The sequence below is a fragment of the Onychostruthus taczanowskii genome, unplaced genomic scaffold, assembly GCF_017590055.1.
Source record: "Onychostruthus taczanowskii isolate IOZ18803 unplaced genomic scaffold, ASM1759005v1 scaffold400, whole genome shotgun sequence".
Taxonomy (NCBI): Eukaryota; Metazoa; Chordata; class Aves; order Passeriformes; family Passeridae; genus Onychostruthus; species Onychostruthus taczanowskii.
Window position 1 is genome coordinate 21,638 of NW_024501461.1, and position 18,523 is coordinate 40,160.

The following is an 18,523-nucleotide window of genomic DNA, read 5'->3' on the forward strand; positions in this document are numbered from 1 at the left end:
CTCCTCTTTTTGCTCCCATTCTTTCCCAAATCCCCATTTTTTCCCCCAGAGCCATACTTGATCATGTGCTTGGGCCCAATTCCCCATTTTTCACTATTTTTGCTCCTGTTTTTGCTCCCATTCTTTCCCAAATCCCCATTTTTTCCCCCAGAGCCATACTTGATCATGTGCTTGGGCCCAATTCCCCATTTTTCACTATTTTTTCTCCTCTTTTTGCTCCCATTCTTTCCCAATCCCCAAATCTTCCCCAAAATTCCCAAATCTTCCCCAAAATTCCCATTTTTCCCCAAATCTTCCCCAAAATTCCCAAATCTTCCCCAAAATTCCCATTTTTCCCCAAATCTTCCCCAAAATTCCCAAATCTTCCCCAAAATTCCCATTTTTCCCCAAATCTTCCCCAAAATTCCCAAATCTTCCCCAAAATTCCCATTTTTCCCCAAATCTTCCCCAAAATTCCCAAATCTTCCCCAAAATTCCCATTTTTCCCCAAATCTTCCCCAAAATTCCCAAATCTTCCCCAAAATTCCCATTTTTCCCCAAATCTTCCCCAAAATTCCCAAATCTTCCCCAAAATTCCCATTTTTCCCCAAATCTTCCCCAAAATTCCCAAATCTTCCCCAAAATTCCCATTTTTCCCCAAATCTTCCCCAAAATTCCCAAATCTTCCCCAAAATTCCCATTTTTCCCCAAATCTTCCCCAAAATTCCCAAATCTTCCCCAAAATTCCCATTTTTCCCCAAATCTTCCCCAAAATTCCCAAATCTTCCCCAAAATTCCCATTTTTCCCCAAATCTTCCCCAAAATTCCCAAATCTTCCCCAAAATTCCCATTTTTCCCCAAATCTTCCCCAAAATTCCCAAATCTTCCCCAAAATTCCCATTTTTCCCCAAATCTTCCCCAAAATTCCCAAATCTTCCCCAAAATTCCCATTTTTCCCCAAATCTTCCCCAAAATTCCCAAATCTTCCCCAAAATTCCCATTTTTCCCCAAATCTTCCCCAAAATTCCCAAATCTTCCCCAAAATTCCCATTTTTCCCCAAATCTTCCCCAAAATTCCCAAATCTTCCCCAAAATTCCCATTTTTCCCCAAATCTTCCCCAAAATTCCCAAATCTTCCCCAAAATTCCCATTTTTCCCCAAATCTTCCCCAAAATTCCCAAATCTTCCCCAAAATTCCCATTTTTCCCCAAATCTTCCCCAAAATTCCCAAATCTTCCCCAAAATTCCCATTTTTCCCCAAATCTTCCCCAAAATTCCCAAATCTTCCCCAAAATTCCCATTTTTCCCCAAATCTTCCCCAAAATTCCCAAATCTTCCCCAAAATTCCCATTTTTCCCCAAATCTTCCCCAAAATTCCCAAATCTTCCCCAAAATTCCCATTTTTCCCCAAATCTTCCCCAAAATTCCCAAATCTTCCCCAAAATTCCCATTTTTCCCCAAATCTTCCCCAAAATTCCCAAATCTTCCCCAAAATTCCCATTTTTCCCCAAATCTTCCCCAAAATTCCCAAATCTTCCCCAAAATTCCCATTTTTCCCCAAATCTTCCCCAAAATTCCCAAATCTTCCCCAAAATTCCCATTTTTCCCCAAATCTTCCCCAAAATTCCCAAATCTTCCCCAAAATTCCCATTTTTCCCCAAATCTTCCCCAAAATTCCCAAATCTTCCCCAAAATTCCCATTTTTCCCCAAATCTTCCCCAAAATTCCCAAATCTTCCCCAAAATTCCCATTTTTCCCCAAATCTTCCCCAAAATTCCCAAATCTTCCCCAAAATTCCCATTTTTCCCCAAATCTTCCCCAAAATTCCCAAATCTTCCCCAAAATTCCCATTTTTCCCCAAATCTTCCCCAAAATTCCCAAATCTTCCCCAAAATTCCCATTTTTCCCCAAATCTTCCCCAAAATTCCCAAATCTTCCCCAAAATTCCCATTTTTCCCCAAATCTTCCCCAAAATTCCCAAATCTTCCCCAAAATTCCCATTTTTCCCCAAATCTTCCCCAAAATTCCCAAATCTTCCCCAAAATTCCCATTTTTCCCCAAATCTTCCCCAAAATTCCCAAATCTTCCCCAAAATTCCCATTTTTCCCCAAATCTTCCCCAAAATTCCCAAATCTTCCCCAAAATTCCCATTTTTCCCCAAATCTTCCCCAAAATTCCCAAATCTTCCCCAAAATTCCCATTTTTCCCCAAATCTTCCCCAAAATTCCCAAATCTTCCCCAAAATTCCCATTTTTCCCCAAATCTTCCCCAAAATTCCCAAATCTTCCCCAAAATTCCCATTTTTCCCCAAATCTTCCCCAAAATTCCCAAATCTTCCCCAAAATTCCCATTTTTCCCCAAATCTTCCCCAAAATTCCCAAATCTTCCCCAAAATTCCCATTTTTCCCCAAATCTTCCCCAAAATTCCCAAATCTTCCCCAAAATTCCCATTTTTCCCCAAATCTTCCCCAAAATTCCCAAATCTTCCCCAAAATTCCCATTTTTCCCCAAATCTTCCCCAAAATTCCCAAATCTTCCCCAAAATTCCCATTTTTCCCCAAATCTTCCCCAAAATTCCCAAATCTTCCCCAAAATTCCCATTTTTCCCCAAATCTTCCCCAAAATTCCCAAATCTTCCCCAAAATTCCCATTTTTCCCCAAATCTTCCCCAAAATTCCCAAATCTTCCCCAAAATTCCCATTTTTCCCCAAATCTTCCCCAAAATTCCCAAATCTTCCCCAAAATTCCCATTTTTCCCCAAATCTTCCCCAAAATTCCCAAATCTTCCCCAAAATTCCCATTTTTCCCCAAATCTTCCCCAAAATTCCCAAATCTTCCCCAAAATTCCCATTTTTCCCCAAATCTTCCCCAAAATTCCCAAATCTTCCCCAAAATTCCCATTTTTCCCCAAATCTTCCCCAAAATTCCCAAATCTTCCCCAAAATTCCCATTTTTCCCCAAATCTTCCCCAAAATTCCCAAATCTTCCCCAAAATTCCCATTTTTCCCCAAATCTTCCCCAAAATTCCCAAATCTTCCCCAAAATTCCCATTTTTCCCCAAATCTTCCCCAAAATTCCCAAATCTTCCCCAAAATTCCCATTTTTCCCCAAATCTTCCCCAAAATTCCCAAATCTTCCCCAAAATTCCCATTTTTCCCCAAATCTTCCCCAAAATTCCCAAATCTTCCCCAAAATTCCCATTTTTCCCCAAATCTTCCCCAAAATTCCCAAATCTTCCCCAAAATTCCCATTTTTCCCCAAATCTTCCCCAAAATTCCCAAATCTTCCCCAAAATTCCCATTTTTCCCCAAATCTTCCCCAAAATTCCCAAATCTTCCCCAAAATTCCCATTTTTCCCCAAATCTTCCCCAAAATTCCCAAATCTTCCCCAAAATTCCCATTTTTCCCCAAATCTTCCCCAAAATTCCCAAATCTTCCCCAAAATTCCCATTTTTCCCCAAATCTTCCCCAAAATTCCCAAATCTTCCCCAAAATTCCCATTTTTCCCCAAATCTTCCCCAAAATTCCCAAATCTTCCCCAAAATTCCCAATTTTTTCCCCAAATTCCCGTTTCCCCCCAATCTTCCCCAAAATTCCCAATTTTTTCCCCAAATTCCCGTTTCCCCCCAATTTTCCCCAAAATTCCCAATTTTTTCCTCCAAATCTTCCCCAAAATTCCCAATTTTTCCCCCAAATCTCCGCCAAAATTCCCAATTTTTTCCCAAAATTCCCATTTTTCCCCCAAATCTTCCCCAAAATTCCCGTTTCTCCCCCAATTTTTCCCCAAAATTCCCAATTTTTTCCCCAAATTCCCGTTTTTTTCCCCAAAATCCCCGTTTTTTTCCCCAAATTCCCGTTTTTTCCCCAGATTCCCGTTCCTCCCGGAGGAAGCGCTGACGTTTTCCTGCCGGCCCTGCGGGGGGCGCTGCGGTGGCACAGGAAGAGGGGCTGGGGGTCCGCGGAGGGTCCCAGCGCCGCCGGATCCGGGCCCGGCCCCTGCGAAGGTTCCGGCGGCAGCGAGCGCGGCTGGCCCCGCGACGCCCGGATCGTCACCTGGGGGGGCACAAGAAACCGGGAAATTGGGATTTTCCACCGGGAACCCGGGCTCGGGATGGACTGACAGTCAATGCCATGAAATCCCAATTAGCTCTATGAAAAAAACAAACAATTAACTCCAGGAAACGTCCAATTAATCACAGGAAATGTCCCGTGAATCCCAGGAAATTCCCAATTAATCACAGGAAATGTCCCGTGAATCCCAGGAAATTCCCAATTAATCACAGGAAATTCCCAATGAATCCCAGGAAATTCCCAATGAATCCCAGGAAATTCCCAATTAATTCCACAAAATTCAGTGAATCCCAGTAAATTCCCAATGAATCCCAGTAAATTCCCAATTAATTCCACAAAATTCAGTAAATTCCCAACGAATCCCATTAAATTCCCAATGAATTCCACAAAATTCAGTAAATTCCCACTGAATCCCAGTAAATTCCCAACGAATCCCATTAAATTCCCAATGAATTCCACAAAATTCAGTAAATTCCCAACGAATCCCATTAAATTCCCAACACAATCCCACCGCCAAACTCCACAAAAACCCCCCTCAATCCCACAAACCCCTCCCCAAATCCCCCCTTCACTCCCAGCCCTTCCCCATCCCCTCTGCCCCCAGCCAACACAAGCCCTGGGAATCCCTCCGGGAATTTTTCCGGGAATTTTTCCGGGAATTTCCCCGGGAAGGGCGTGCCTTGGTGCCGGGTTTGAGCCCCTCGAGCTGCTTGGGCTTGCGGAAGGTTTTGTGGTGCTGCAGCTTGTGCTCGATCTTGTCCTTGGCAAACAGGAACTGCAGGCGGCACTTGTTGCAGTGGTACACGCTCTTCTTCTGGAAAAAAAACACCCCATCAGTGTTAATTGTTAATTGCTTCATTAGGCCTTGACTGTTTATTAGTTATTAAATAGGTATCGATTGTTGATTGCGTGTTGAATGGGTATTAGAACTGAAAACTGCACTGGCTGCGGCGGTGCGTGCTCTCCTTCTGGGAAAAAGCAGTAATTTGCATTAATTAATTATTAGTTCATAATTATTTGATAGTTATTAAGTAGCTATTAGCTGTTTACTGAGTATTAGGTGGGGATTAGAACTGCAGGTGGCACTTGTTGCAGTGGTACACGCTCTTCTTCTGGAAAAAAAAAACCCCATCAGTGTTAATTGTTAATTGCTTCATTAGGTCTTGACTGTTTATGAGTTATTAAATAGGTATCGATTGTTGATTGCGTGTTGAATGGGTATTAGAACTGAAAACTGCACTGGCTGCGGCGGTGCGTGCTCTCCTTCTGGGAAAAAGCAGTAATTTGCATTAATTAATTATTAGTTCATAATTATTTGATAGTTATTAAGTAGCTATTATCAGTTTACTGAGTATTAGGTGGGGATTGGAACTGCAGGCGGCACTTGTTGCAGCGGTACACGCTCTTCTTCTGGAAATTATTATGAATCAGTTGATAATTATTAAGTAGGTCTTGATTAATTATTAAGTAGGTGTTAGTTATTAAGTAAGCATTTTTCCCAAGGAACTCCCTGGAATTCCGGCTCACCTGGTGCCTCATGAAGTGCTGCTGCCATTCCTGAACCCCCTGAGGCAATTCCCAAATCCCATCTTTTCCCATTCCCACCCAAACCCAGTTCTGGAATTCCGGCTCACCTGGTGCCTCATGAAGTGCTGCTGCCATTCCTGAACCCCCTGAGGCAATTCCCAAATCCCATCTTTTCCCATTCCCACCCAAACCCAGTTTCCCCCCCGTCGTCCAGCGTTCCCAAATCCCGTTTTTCCTGGGAATCCCGGCTCACCTGGTGCCTCATGAAGTGCTGCTGGAAGGCGTTGCCGTTCTTGAACACCTTGAGGCAGTAGGGGCACAGGAGGTGCCGCGTGTCCTCGTGGATCAGCCTGAAGTGGCTGTCCACCTCGGAGTACAGCGACGAGCGGTACTGGCACACCTGGAAAACACCGGGAAAACCGGGATGGGGGGGCGGGGAAATCCAGGGAGTTGGGGCATTCCAACAGGATGGGGAGGAAAACGGGGAAAAAAGCCTGGTATCTGGGGCATTTCAGCAGCAGGGTGTGGGAAAATCCCAGTTAGCAGGGAAAAATTCCGTGGTTTTCCATACCTGGCACACACAGGGGGTTACTGGGATGGGAACTGGGAATTGCAGGTGGTAATTCCAGGAGTTTTCCATACCTGGCAGACGTAGGGCATCTCCCCGGGTTTGTGGGTGTCCTTCATGTGCTGCAGGAAGAGCGGCTCACTCTCGAACGCCCACTCGCAGATCTTGCACTTGGCTGCCCCAAAAAACAGGGGAAAACGGGGAAAAGTTGGGAAAAATGTGGGAGTTGGAGGTGTGGGAAAAGGGAGAAGGGGGGGAAAAGAGGGAAAAGAAGAGGGAAAAGCAGGAAAATGGGGAAAAGGGAGGGAAAAGGGGAAAAAGAGGGGTAAAAAAAGAGGGAAGAGGGAAAAGGGAGAAGTGAACTTGGCTGGGATTTGGGATGGATTTTGTGGTGACCTTGAGCAAGGGGCAAGGGAGCAGTGACAACTCTCCTTCCATAAATTCCCACTAAATCCAGGAGGAAAATCCCAATTCAGGGATAAGACTCCCAGAAAAGCACGGCCTATTGGGACTTTAGGAGCTGTGCACATTCTCCAGGTACAATTGGGGCTGGAGAAGTGAAACTTGGCTGGAATTTCGGGTGGGCTTTGTGGTGACCTCAAGCAAGGGGCGAGGGAGGAGCGTCTCAATTTCCCCTGCCCAAACCCCTGATGAATCCAAGAGGAAATTCCCAGGGGAATCCCACAGGAAAGCAGGAGAAGCACTGACTGCTGGACTCGTAGGGGCTGTGCACGTTCTCCAGGTAGAACTGGGGCTGGAGAAGTGAAACTTGGCTGGAATTTCGGGTGGGCTTTGTGGTGACCTCAAGCAAGGGGCGAGGGAGGAGCGTCTCAATTTCCCCTGCCCAAACCCTTATGAATCCAAGAGGAAATTCCCAGGGGAATCCCACAGGAAAGCAGGAGAAGCACTGACTGCTGGACTCGTAGGGGCTGTGCACGTTCTCCAGGTGGAATTGGGGCTGGAGAAGTGAAACTTGGCTGGAATTTCGGGTGGGCTTTGTGGTGACCTCAAGCAAGGGGCGAAGGAGGAGCGTCTCAATTTCCCCTGCCCAAACCCCTGATGAATCCAAGAGGAAATTCCCAAACCCCTGATGAATCCAAGAGGAAAGGGAAAACCGGGATGGGGGGGCGGGGAAATCCAGGGAGTTGGGGCATTCCAACAGGATGGGGAGGAAAACGGGGAAAAAAGCCTGGTATCTGGGGCATTTCAGCAGCAGGGTGTGGGAAAATCCCAGTTAGCAGGGAAAAATTCCGTGGTTTTCCATACCTGGCACACACAGGGGGTTACTGGGATGGGAACTGGGAATTGCAGGTGGTAATTCCAGGAGTTTTCCATACCTGGCAGACGTAGGGCATCTCCCCGGGTTTGTGGGTGTCCTTCATGTGCTGCAGGAAGAGCGGCTCACTCTCGAACGCCCACTCGCAGATCTTGCACTTGGCTGCCCCAAAAAACAGGGGAAAACGGGGAAAAGTTGGGAAAAATGGGGGAGTTGGAGGTGTGGGAAAAAGAGGGGAAAAGAGGGAAAAGAAGAGGGAAAAGCAGGAAAATGGGGAAAAGGGAGGGAAAGGGGGAAAAAGAGGGGTAAAAAAAGAGGAAAGAGGGAAAAGGGAGAAGGTGGAACTGGGACTGGGATTTGGGATGGATTTTGTGGTGACCTTGAGCAAGGGGCAAGGGAGCAGTGACAACTCTCCTTCCATAAATTCCCACTAAATCCAGGAGGAAAATCCCAATTCAGGGATAAGACTCCCAGAAAAGCACGGCCTATTGGGACTTCAGGAGCTGTGCACATTCTCCAGGTACAATTGGGGCTGGAGAAGTGAAACTTGGCTGGAATTTCGGGTGGGCTTTGTGGTGACCTCAAGCAAGGGGCGAGGGAGGAGCGTCTCAATTTCCCCTGCCCAAACCCCTGATGAATCCAAGAGGAAATTCCCAGGGGAATCCCACAGGAAAGCAGGAGAAGCACTGACTGCTGGACTCGTAGGGGCTGTGCACGTTCTCCAGGTGGAATTGGGGCTGGAGAAGTGAAACTTGGCTGGAATTTCGGGTGGGCTTTGTGGTGACCTCAAGCAAGGGGCGAGGGAGGAGCGTCTCAATTTCCCCTGCCCAAACCCCTGATGAATCCAAGAGGAAATTCCCAGGGGAATCCCACAGGAAAGCAGGAGAAGCACTGACTGCTGGACTCGTAGGGGCTGTGCACGTTCTCCAGGTGGCACTGCAGCTGGAAGGGGGTGCTGAAGTGGCGGTAGCAGTGCTGGCAGATGGTGTGCACGTCCACCTCGCCGTTCTGCTGGTCCAGCTCCACGTGGTGCTTCATGTGGTTCATGAACCTGCAGGGACGGAATTCCCGGAGATTCCCATTCCGCACACCGCTGGAAAGTGCACCTGTGCGTCGCTCCCGACTTGCTTTTGGGGTTATTAATGGATTATTCCTGGGGAATTCCTGGGGAATTCCTCACTGAGGGTTGTTCTTGAGGCACTTAGAGCAGTGGGGGCAGCGGTGCCCATGTCCCACTGCCCCTCATTCCCACAATCCCAGATTCCCAGGTAATTAATTCCCACATTCCCAGGTAATTAATTCCCACATTCCCAGGTAATTAATTCCCACATTCCCAGGTAATTAATTCCCACATTCCCAGGTAATTAATTCCCACATTCCCAGGTAATTAATTCCCACATTCCCAGGTAATTAATTCCCACATTCCCAGGTAATTAATTCCCACATTCCCAGGTAATTAATTCCCACATTCCCAGGTAATTAATTCCCACATTCCCAGGTAATTAATTCCCACATTCCCAGGTAATTAATTCCCCCATTCCCAGCCCTGGATAACTCCTCACCGGGGGTTGGCTGTTCCTGAGGTTCCCAGTGCACTGGGCACGGCAGAGCCCCCATCCCGCTGCCCATCACTCCCGCACCACTCCCACCCCGTTTCCGGGTTTCTGCCGGGTAATTAAGCGCAATTAAGGGCTAACGAAGGGCCCAGGGCTCACCGGATGTTGTTCTTGAGGCGCTTGGTGCAGTGGGGGCAGCGGAAGGACGTGGGCACCCTGGGGCAGGGTGGCACGGCCGCCCCCTTGCCCCCGTCCCGCCCGTAGTAGAACTCGTCCACCAGCATGATCAGCTTGGCCTGGGCGGGGTCAGCCCCGCCCTCACCTGGCTCAGGTGCGGCCTTGGGCGGGGTCGGGGGCGGGGCCGGGGCCGCGCCCTGGGCGGGGGAGGGGGCCTTGGCCGAGGGTGGGGCGGGCTCGGAATCCAGGGATTTGCGTTTCTTCAGGAATTCCACCAGCTCCGGGCAGCAGTACTGCAGAGACGGGGTAATTAATGGCTACTCGGTAATTGGGGTGGGGGTAATTAATGAGAGACAGTGAGCTGGGGCTGGGATTAATCGCTGCTCGTTAAACTGGGGCTGGGATAATGAATGTGGAGGCACTGAACTGGGTCTAGAATGAACCCCCGCTCGTTAAGCCAGGTCTAGACTGAATCCCCGCCCATCAAACTGGGTCTAGAATGAATCCCCACTCATCAAACTGGGTCTAGAATGAATCCCCACTCATCAAACTGGGTCTAGAATGAACCCCCACTCATTAAACTGGGTCTAGAATGAATCCCCACCCGTTAAGCCGGGCCTAGACTGAATCCCCACCCGTTAAACCAGGCCTAGACTGAATCCCCACCCGTTAAGCCGGGCCTAGACTGAATCCCCTCCCGTTAAGCCAGGCCTGGAGCACCCAGGCCGGGATGGTGACTTACACACATGTGGCCCCGCAGCGCCTCGGTGACGCGGAACTGCGAGTCGCACTTGGGACAGACCTTGCGGCCCCCGTCCTGGAAATCCAGGCTGGGAATGGGGGAGGAGCTGCCTGCAGCGGGAAAAGCACGGATCAGCTCCCAGCGCCGCCGCTCCCGCACTCCTTAATCCCAAAAAAATCCCCCATTCCCAACTTTTCCCAGCCTTCGTCCCGACAAAGCCTCCCAAAATCACCCGGTTTTCTCTTTTCTACCCTTCATCCCACAGCCCATCTTAACCTCGTGCCTCCCGAGATCCCGGAGCGCGCCTCAAACGCCAGCTCTGCGTCCCGGCGCGGCGGAATTCCGGGGTTTACCTTTGCGGGGCGCGGCCGAGGCCGAGGCCTCGCCGGCGGTGCCCCGCTGGGCCGCGCCGGGGCTGCTCAGCGGGAAAAGCACGGATCAGCTCCCAGCGCCGCCGCTCCCGCACTCGTTAATCCCAAAAAAATCCATTCCCAACTTTTCCCAGCCTTCGTCCCGACAAAGCCTCCCAAAATCACCCGGTTTTCTCTTTTCTACCCTTCATCCCACAGCCCATCTTAACCTCGTGCCTCCCGAGATCCCGGAGCGCGCCTCAAGCGCCAGCTCTGCGTCCCGGCGCGGCGGAATTCCGGGGTTTACCTTTGCGGGGCGCGGCCGAGGCCGAGGCCTCGCCGGCGGTGCCCCGCTGGGCCGCGCCGGGGCTGCTGTTGGCCACGGCCAGCGCGGCGGGGCCGTGGGCCAGCGAGGGCACCGTGCCCAGCGTGTTCACCAGCTTGGCCACCTCGGGGCCGCCGGCGCCGCTGGCGTCGCCGGGCACGCCCGGGCGCTTCACCGTCACGAAGCTGGCGATGCTCACTGCGGAGGGGAGAGGATTCCATGGAATTCCTGATGGGAACCGGGGCGGGAATTCAGCCACCCTTGAGACTCCACCAGAAATGGCTTGGACAAAATTCCAGCCTGGAATTCCCAAACTGAAACGCTTTTTTACCCAGACTGCCCCAGATTCTCCTCACTTCCCAATCTGTGAATAAACTCTGACCCAAAAGTGAACTCAGGCCCAGCTCCCAGCACCACACCCTGGCTCCCAAGGATTTTTCCATGAGAATTCCTGCAGGAACTCGGGCCAGGATTAGGAACTCAGGCCTGGATTGGGAATTTGAGATATGATCGGGAATTTAGGGTATGATCGGGAATTTGGGATATGATCAGGAATTTAGGGTATGATCGGGAATTTGGGATATGATCAGGAATTTGGGATATGATTGGGAACTCAGGCCAGGATCAGGAACTCAGGCCTGGGTTGGGAATTTGGGATATGATTGGGAACTCAGGCCGGGATCAGGAACTCAGGCCGGGATTGGGAATTTGGGATATGATTGGGAACTCGGGCCAGGATCAGGAATTTGGGACAGGATGGGGAACTCAGGCCGGGATCAGGAACTCAGGCCTGGGTCGGGAATTTGGGGTAGGATGGGGAACTCAGGCCGGGATCAGGAACTCGGGCCAGGATCAGGAACTCAGGCCTGGGTCAGGAATTTGGGATATGATTGGGAACTCAGGCCGGGATCAGGAACTCAGGCTGGGTCGGGAATTTGGGATATGATTGGGAACTCAGGCCGGGATCAGGAACTCAGGCCGGGATTGGGAATTTGGGATATGATTGGGAACTCGGGCCAGGATCAGGAATTTGGGACAGGATGGGGAACTCAGGCCGGGATCAGGAACTCAGGCCTGGGTCGGGAATTTGGGGTAGGATGGGGAACTCAGGCCGGGATCAGGAACTCGGGCCAGGATCAGGAACTCAGGCCTGGGTCAGGAATTTGGGATATGATTGGGAACTCAGGCCGGGATCAGGAACTCAGGCCAGGATCAGGAACTCAGGGCTGGATCGGGAATTTGGGATATGATTGGGAACTCAGGCCGGATCGGGAATTTGGGATATGATTGGGAACTCAGGCTGGATCGGGAATTTGGGATATGATTGGGAACTCGGGCCAGGATCAGGAACTCGGGCCGGGATCAGGAACTCAGGCCGGGATCAGGAACCCAGGCTGGGATCAGGAATTTGGGATATGATTGGGAACTCAGGCCGGGATCAGGAACCCAGACTGGGATCAGGAACTCAGGACACGATCAGGAGCTGGGTGACTCACTCTGCTGGGGCGCCTGGGCCTGGGGCACGGTGCTGCGCAGGGTCAGCGTGGCCGGGATGACCGTGGCAAAGGCGTTGGTGGCCGGCCGGCCGGGCCCGGCGCTGCCCGGCCGCACCTGCGCCACCGGCGAGAACACCTGGGGAACGCCAACTGCTGGTTTAACAAACTGGGTACCTGGGGCTTCAAACACAAACAGAGAGCCGTGATCCGACCCCAGTCCCAGCAAGTATGGGGTTTACAGCTTTAGTTGGGGTTTACAGCTTTTATTCTTATTAATAACCATTATTATTACTATTATTAATGACGATCACCCGGCACAAAGGTGACGGGGCCCATGAGGCTCTGCACTGACCACACCTCAGCACCATCACCATTCTTAGCGTTATTCCCGTTTCTGCCTGTTACTGAACGGTTCTTGTTTGATTAATGAGTTAATTACCTGGCACGAGGGTGATGGGCCGCACGGTCTGGCCCTGCTGGACGTTGAGCACGATGCCCACCTGGTTCATGGGGCTCTGCACGGGCCGGACGTTCTGCACCGGGAACCCCTGGAACCCAAGGGATGCATCAGCCACAAAACCGCCCCAAACCAACCCAAAACCATCCCAAACCAACCCAAAACCGTCCCAAACCAACCCAAAACCGTCCCAAACCAACCCAAAACCATCCCAAACCAACCCAAAACCGTCCCAAACCAACCCAAAACCGTCCCAAACCAACCCAAAACCGTCCCACACCAACCCAAAACCGTCCCAAACCAACCCAAAACCGTCCCACACCAACCCAAAAATGTCCCAAACCAACCCAAAACCGTCCCAAACCAACCCAAAACCGTCCCACACCAAACCAAAAATAATCCCTGGAATCCAACAGATCCGTCACCCCCGGGCCATTCCTGAGGGAATTCCAACCCCAAGAATACCATAAACAAACCCAAAAATCACCTGGGATTGGGGTTGGCCTTTGGGATTGAGATTTAGGACTGGGTTGGGGTTTAGGACTGGGATCAGTGCTAGGGTTCAGGATTGGAGTTTGGGGTTCAGGACTGGGGTTCAAGGCAAACAAAACTTCTGGAAGGTTTGAAGTTCTGTTGAGCCAAACCCTCCAACCCCAAGAATATCCTAAACAAACCCAAAAATCACCTGGGATTGGGGTTGGGCTTTGGGATTGAGATTTAGGACTGGGTTGGGGTTTAGCACTGGGATCAGTGCTAGGGTTCAGGATTGGAGTTTGGGGTTCACGACTGGGGTTCAAGGCAAACAAAACTTCTGGAAGGTTTGAAGTTCTGTTGAGCCAAACCCTCCACGGGGCCCAACCCCCATCCCACAGCTCTGGGGGATTTTGGCTCGATGGGAAAAGAAGCACCAAAAACGGAGCAAGAAATGGGAATCTTCCCCGGGACAGCGCGGTTTTCCCAAGATCTCCCGCAGAGCTTCGTGCCGGGAGCTCACCTGGGTGGTGATGAAGATGGGCTGGGTGCCCGCGGGCGGGTTGGTGCCGTGGTTGGCGTTCTGCATCAGCTGCACCGGCCGCAGCAGGGGCTGCGTGACCACGGCGCCCAGGCCGGGCGCGGGGCTCTGCGCCAGCAGCAGCGACTGCCCGCCCGGCTGCACCGCGGCATTCCCGCCTGGAACACAGCCACAGCGCCCGTGGGGAAGGGGGAAACCGGGGGAGTGGGGGAAAAGGGGGGAAATCCAGAGGAAAAGGGGGGAAATCCAGGGGAAAAGGGGGGAAATCCAGGGGAGAAGGGGGGAAAAAGTCAGTGGGGTAAGGGGGAAAATCTATGGGAATGTGGGGAAAAAACCAGGGGAAAAATCCAGGGGAAAAGTGGGGAAAATACAGGGGAAAAGGGGGAAAATCCAGGGGAATATGAGGTAAAAAATCAGTGGGAAAAGGAGGAAAATCTATGGGAATATGGGGGAAAATCCAGGGGAATGTGAAGGGGGGAAAAACTCAGTGGGAAAAGGGGGAAAATCTATGGGAATATGGGGGAAAATCCAGGGGAAAAGCAGGGGAAATCCAGGGGAATATGAGGTAAAAAAATCAGTGGGAAAAGGAGGAAAATCTATGGGAATATGGGGGAAAATCCAGGGGAAAAGCAGGGGAAAATCCAGGGGGAAAGGGGGGAAAATCAGGGAAAAATAAGTGAGGGAAAGGAACAGAATTAAGAGGGAAAAGGAGGATGATCCATGGGAAAATCCATGAGAATATGGGGGAAAAAAATCCGTGGGGAAATGGGAAATGTAAGTGGGGAAAGGGGAAAGTTGGTGGGAAATATGGAAAATCAGTAAGGAAATGGGAAACACCAGTGGGAGAAGGGGGGAAATGAAGTGGGGAAAGGGGGAAATGACCTGTGGGATTTTTTTCCATGGAATTGTAATCCTCCACCACGGAGTCCTCGATGACGTCGCTGATTTTCTGCCATGGCTCCAGCTCCTCCTCCTCACATTCCATGAAAAGATCCGTGTCTGCCATGCTGGAGAAATGCAGGAAAAACAGGAATTTGGCACTAAAAAATTCACAGGGAAATTTTTTTTCCCCAAGGGGAGGAACGGGAATAATGAGTTTGGGCTGGTTTTAGATCCTGAAATTCCAAGGGAAAACAAAAGGAGCTGAAAATTTTTAGGTTCTGGTTTTTTTTTCCAGGGAAATCTGTGGAAAATTCCTGGATTTGACACAAAATTGGAATTTTTTCCCTCCTCTCCCACTAAGGAATCCTAGGTTATTTCTCTGGTTTAAAATCCCTGTTTCTTTCCAAGAGAATCTGTGGAATTTGGGATTAAAATACCCAGGATTGACTCAAAATTGGAATTTTCCCAATGAGTTTGGGCTGGTTTTAGATCCTGAAATTCCAAGGGAAAACAAAAGGAGCGAAATTTTCAGGTTCTGTTTTTTTTTTTTCCAGGGAAATCTGTGGAAAATTCCTGGATTTGACACAAAATTGGAATTTTTTCCCTCCTCTCCCACTAAGGAATCCTAGGTTATTTCTCTGGTTTAAAATCCCTGTTTCTTTCCAAGAGAATCTGTGGAATTTGGGATTAAAATACCCAGGATTGACTCAAAATTGGAATATTTTGCCTCTCCCGCTGAGGATTTCCAGGTAATTTCACGGTTTTAAAATTTTTAAATCCAAAAAAATTTAAGATTTAAAAAATCCCAAAGGATTTTTGGTTATCCCAAGATTCCCAGCTTGGAATGAGCAGCAGGAGCTTCTGTCTGGGGGCTTTTAATTAAAATTAGAATAAAACAAAAATAATGGGAGGATACTTCCAAGAATTTTGGGATCAAAGGAAAAATTTGCAGAGATAAAACCAAAAATGAACCAGAGCTTCCCACCCTGGGAATTCTCTCCATCTCTTCAGCTTGGGATGGGGGAATTGTGGAAAATTCTCCTGGAATGGGGGGAAAAATGGGATTTTGTTGCCTCCCACCCCTTGGGAAGGCAGAATCTTGGAATGCTCTCCTGCCTCTTCCCAAAAAATTCCTCACCTCCAGGCCTCAGGAAGCTGGAAAAAAATCCAAAGAATATCAGCAAAGGTTGGTTTTCCTTGGCTTTGAGGTGGATAAAACACCCAAATTAAATGTTAATAATAATTAATAATTACTGCTAATAATTAATAATTACTCATTCTAACAGCCCTAAAACATCCAGGAATTGGAAAAATTCTGAGAATTCTGAGGAATTTGGGAAACAAAAAGCAAATTTCCTTTGGAACTACACCCTTCACCTTCCCATCCATAAAAAAAAAACCAGGAAAAACCTCATCCCATTAATTAATCAGATTTAATTTGTGCTATTTAATGATTAAAGCCTTTTAAAATGCACTCTTTTTTTTTCCTTCTTTTTTTTTTTTTTTCCCCAACACCTTTGGGAATTTTTTTGGTGGGATCCCTCCTAAATGTTAATAATAATTAATAATTACTGCTAATAATTAATAATTACTCATTCTAACAGCCCTAAAACATCCAGGAATTGGAAAAATTCTGAGAATTCTGAGGAATTTGGGAAACAAAAAGCAAATTTCCTTTGGAACTACACCCTTCACCTTCCCATCCATAAAAAAAACCAGGAAAAACCTCATCCCATTAATTAATCAGATTTAATTTGTGCTATTTAATGATTAAAGCTTTTTAAAATGCACTGGGTTTTTTCCTCCTTTTTTTTTTTTTCCCCAGCACCTTTGGGAATTTTTCTGGTGGGATCCCTCCCATCCCCTGCCCACACTGGGATCAGGTGAATCCCAATAAAATCCAGTGAATCCCAATAAAATCAGGTTTTTGGGAAGCAGGATCCCATCCCTCCCCAGCTCCCTGGCACATCCCAGCCCCAGGGAATTCCAGGAAAACCTCAAGCACTGGGAATTTTCAGAGCAGCAGCCTCGGGGGATCTGGGGGATGGAATCCCAAATCCTGCTGGAGGAAGGGAATTCCTGAGCCTCTTCCAGGAGTTTTGGGCTCCCAGGTTGGGGAGGGGAGAAAATTAGGAGTTTTCCCATTTTCCTGCTTGGATCCGGGCGGGATGGAGCCGCTGCTGAGGGTGACAGTGGAAGGACAGGACAGGGACAGGAAAAACTGGGAAGAGGGATGGGATGGTGATCCCAAATTCCTGAGGAGAAGGCTGGGATCCCAATCCCAAATCCCCGAAGAGATAGGTGAGATCCCTGACGAAGAGTGCTGGGGTGGCAATCCTGGATCTCTCAGGAAAAGGCTGGAATCCCAAATTCCCGAGGATGAAGACTGGGATGCCAATCCCAAATCCCGGAGGAGGAGGATTGGGATGCCAATCCCAAATCCCGGAGGAGGAGGATTGGGATGCCAATCCCAAATCCCGGAGGAGGAGGACTGGGATGCCAATCCCAAATCCCGGAGGAAGAGGACTGGGATGCCAATCCCAAATCCCGGAGGAAGAGGACTGGGATGCCAATCCCAAATCCCGGAGGAAGAGGACTGGGATGCCAATCCCAAATCCCGGAGGAAGAGGACTGGGATGCCAATCCCAAATCCCGGAGGAAGAGGACTGGGATGCCAATCCCAAATCCCGGAGGAAGAGGCCTGGGATGCCAATCCCAAATTCCCGAGGATGAAGACTGGGATGCCAATCCCAAATTCCCGAGGATGAAGACTGGGATGCCAATCCCAAATTCCCGAGGATGAAGACTGGGATGCCAATCCCAAATTCCCGAGGATGAAGACTGGGATGCCAATCCCAAATTCCCGAGGATGAAGACTGGGATGCCAATCCCAAATTCCCGAGGATGAAGACTGGGATGCCAATCCCAAATTCCCGAGGATGAAGACTGGGATGCCAATCCCAAATTCCCGAGGATGAAGACTGGGATGCCAATCCCTTCCCGAGGAGGAGGACTGGGATGCCAATCCCAAATCCCGGAGGAGGAGGATTGGGATGCCAATCCCTAATCCCGGAGGAGGAGGACTGGGATGCCAATCCCAAATTCCCGAGGATGAAGACTGGGATGCCAATCCCAAATTCCCGAGGATGAAGACTGGGATGCCAATCCCAAATCCCGGAGGAAGAGGACTGGGATGCCAATCCCAAATCCCGGAGGAGGAGGACTGGGATGCCAATCCCAAATCCCGGAGGAAGAGGACTGGGATGCCAATCCCAAATTCCCGAGGATGAAGACTGGGATGCCAATCCCAAATCCCGGAGGAAGAGGCCTGGGATGCCAATCCCAAATCCCGGAGGAGGACTGGGATGCCCAGTCCCTGCGGCCGAGGGCTCCCTCCCCTCACGGCGCTGGACAGGGGCACTCACTCAGCGAAGGTGAAGCACCAGCAGGCCAAGGATGATGGGGGGTGGTCTCACCTCGCAAACCGCTGATCCCAGACCCTCCCTTGTCCCTTAGCCTCGCCTAAAAACCGGGAAAAGGCCGCTTCTCCCGAGAACTCCGGGAAAAGCCCCCCCCCCCCCACGCACCCTCAACGTATTGTGGCGGCTAAGAAAGAGAGTGAAAAATAATCCCCGTGCCCAACATGGCCGCCCACCAGCGAAGCAGCGCCGCCAGAGAGGAGGGGGCGGCAGCACCGGCAGAGGGGGGAAAAGGACGGACACGACCGCCCCTTCCCCAGCCCGGCGCTGGCGACCGGGGTCGGGGGGACCGTGAGGGAACCGTGAGGGGATCCCCGGTATGGCGGGAGGGGGTGCGCGGAGGGAGCCGCGGCGGGGCCGCATCACCGCCGCCCCCCTCTCCTGAGGGCGGCCGCTTCACCGCGTCCCCCGGGCCGTGAGGGCTGCGCGCGGATCCCTCCGCGTCCCTCAGCGCCCGCCCGGGCCCGGCGGGAGCGGCCGCCGGAGCCGCCGCGGCTCCTCCCCGGCCCCTCCTCGGCACCCCGAGCCCTCCCTCCTCCTTCTCCTCCTCCTCTTCGCCTCCTCCTCCTCCTCCCGCCACCGCTTTGTGTACGGCGCGCTCCGGCCCTGCCGCCCCCCCCCCCCTT

The 18,523-nt window shown here is 50.4% G+C and overlaps 1 protein-coding gene across 1 annotated transcript in view; it reads right to left on the minus strand.

Moving 5' to 3' along the window:
• POGZ (pogo transposable element derived with ZNF domain) overlaps positions 1–18,523 on the minus strand; it is a 23,969-nt gene that overhangs the window by 5,086 nt on the left and 360 nt on the right. Inside the window, 12 exon segments of the mRNA XM_041413304.1 lie at positions 3,878–4,032; positions 4,730–4,864; positions 5,831–5,977; positions 7,483–7,583; positions 8,318–8,472; positions 9,137–9,447; positions 9,897–10,006; positions 10,554–10,799; positions 12,068–12,247; positions 12,507–12,615; positions 13,519–13,694; positions 14,419–14,543. Coding sequence (XP_041269238.1) covers positions 3,878–4,032; positions 4,730–4,864; positions 5,831–5,977; positions 7,483–7,583; positions 8,318–8,472; positions 9,137–9,447; positions 9,897–10,006; positions 10,554–10,799; positions 12,068–12,247; positions 12,507–12,615; positions 13,519–13,694; positions 14,419–14,542 — 1,949 coding nt within the window. The 5' untranslated portion in view covers position 14,543.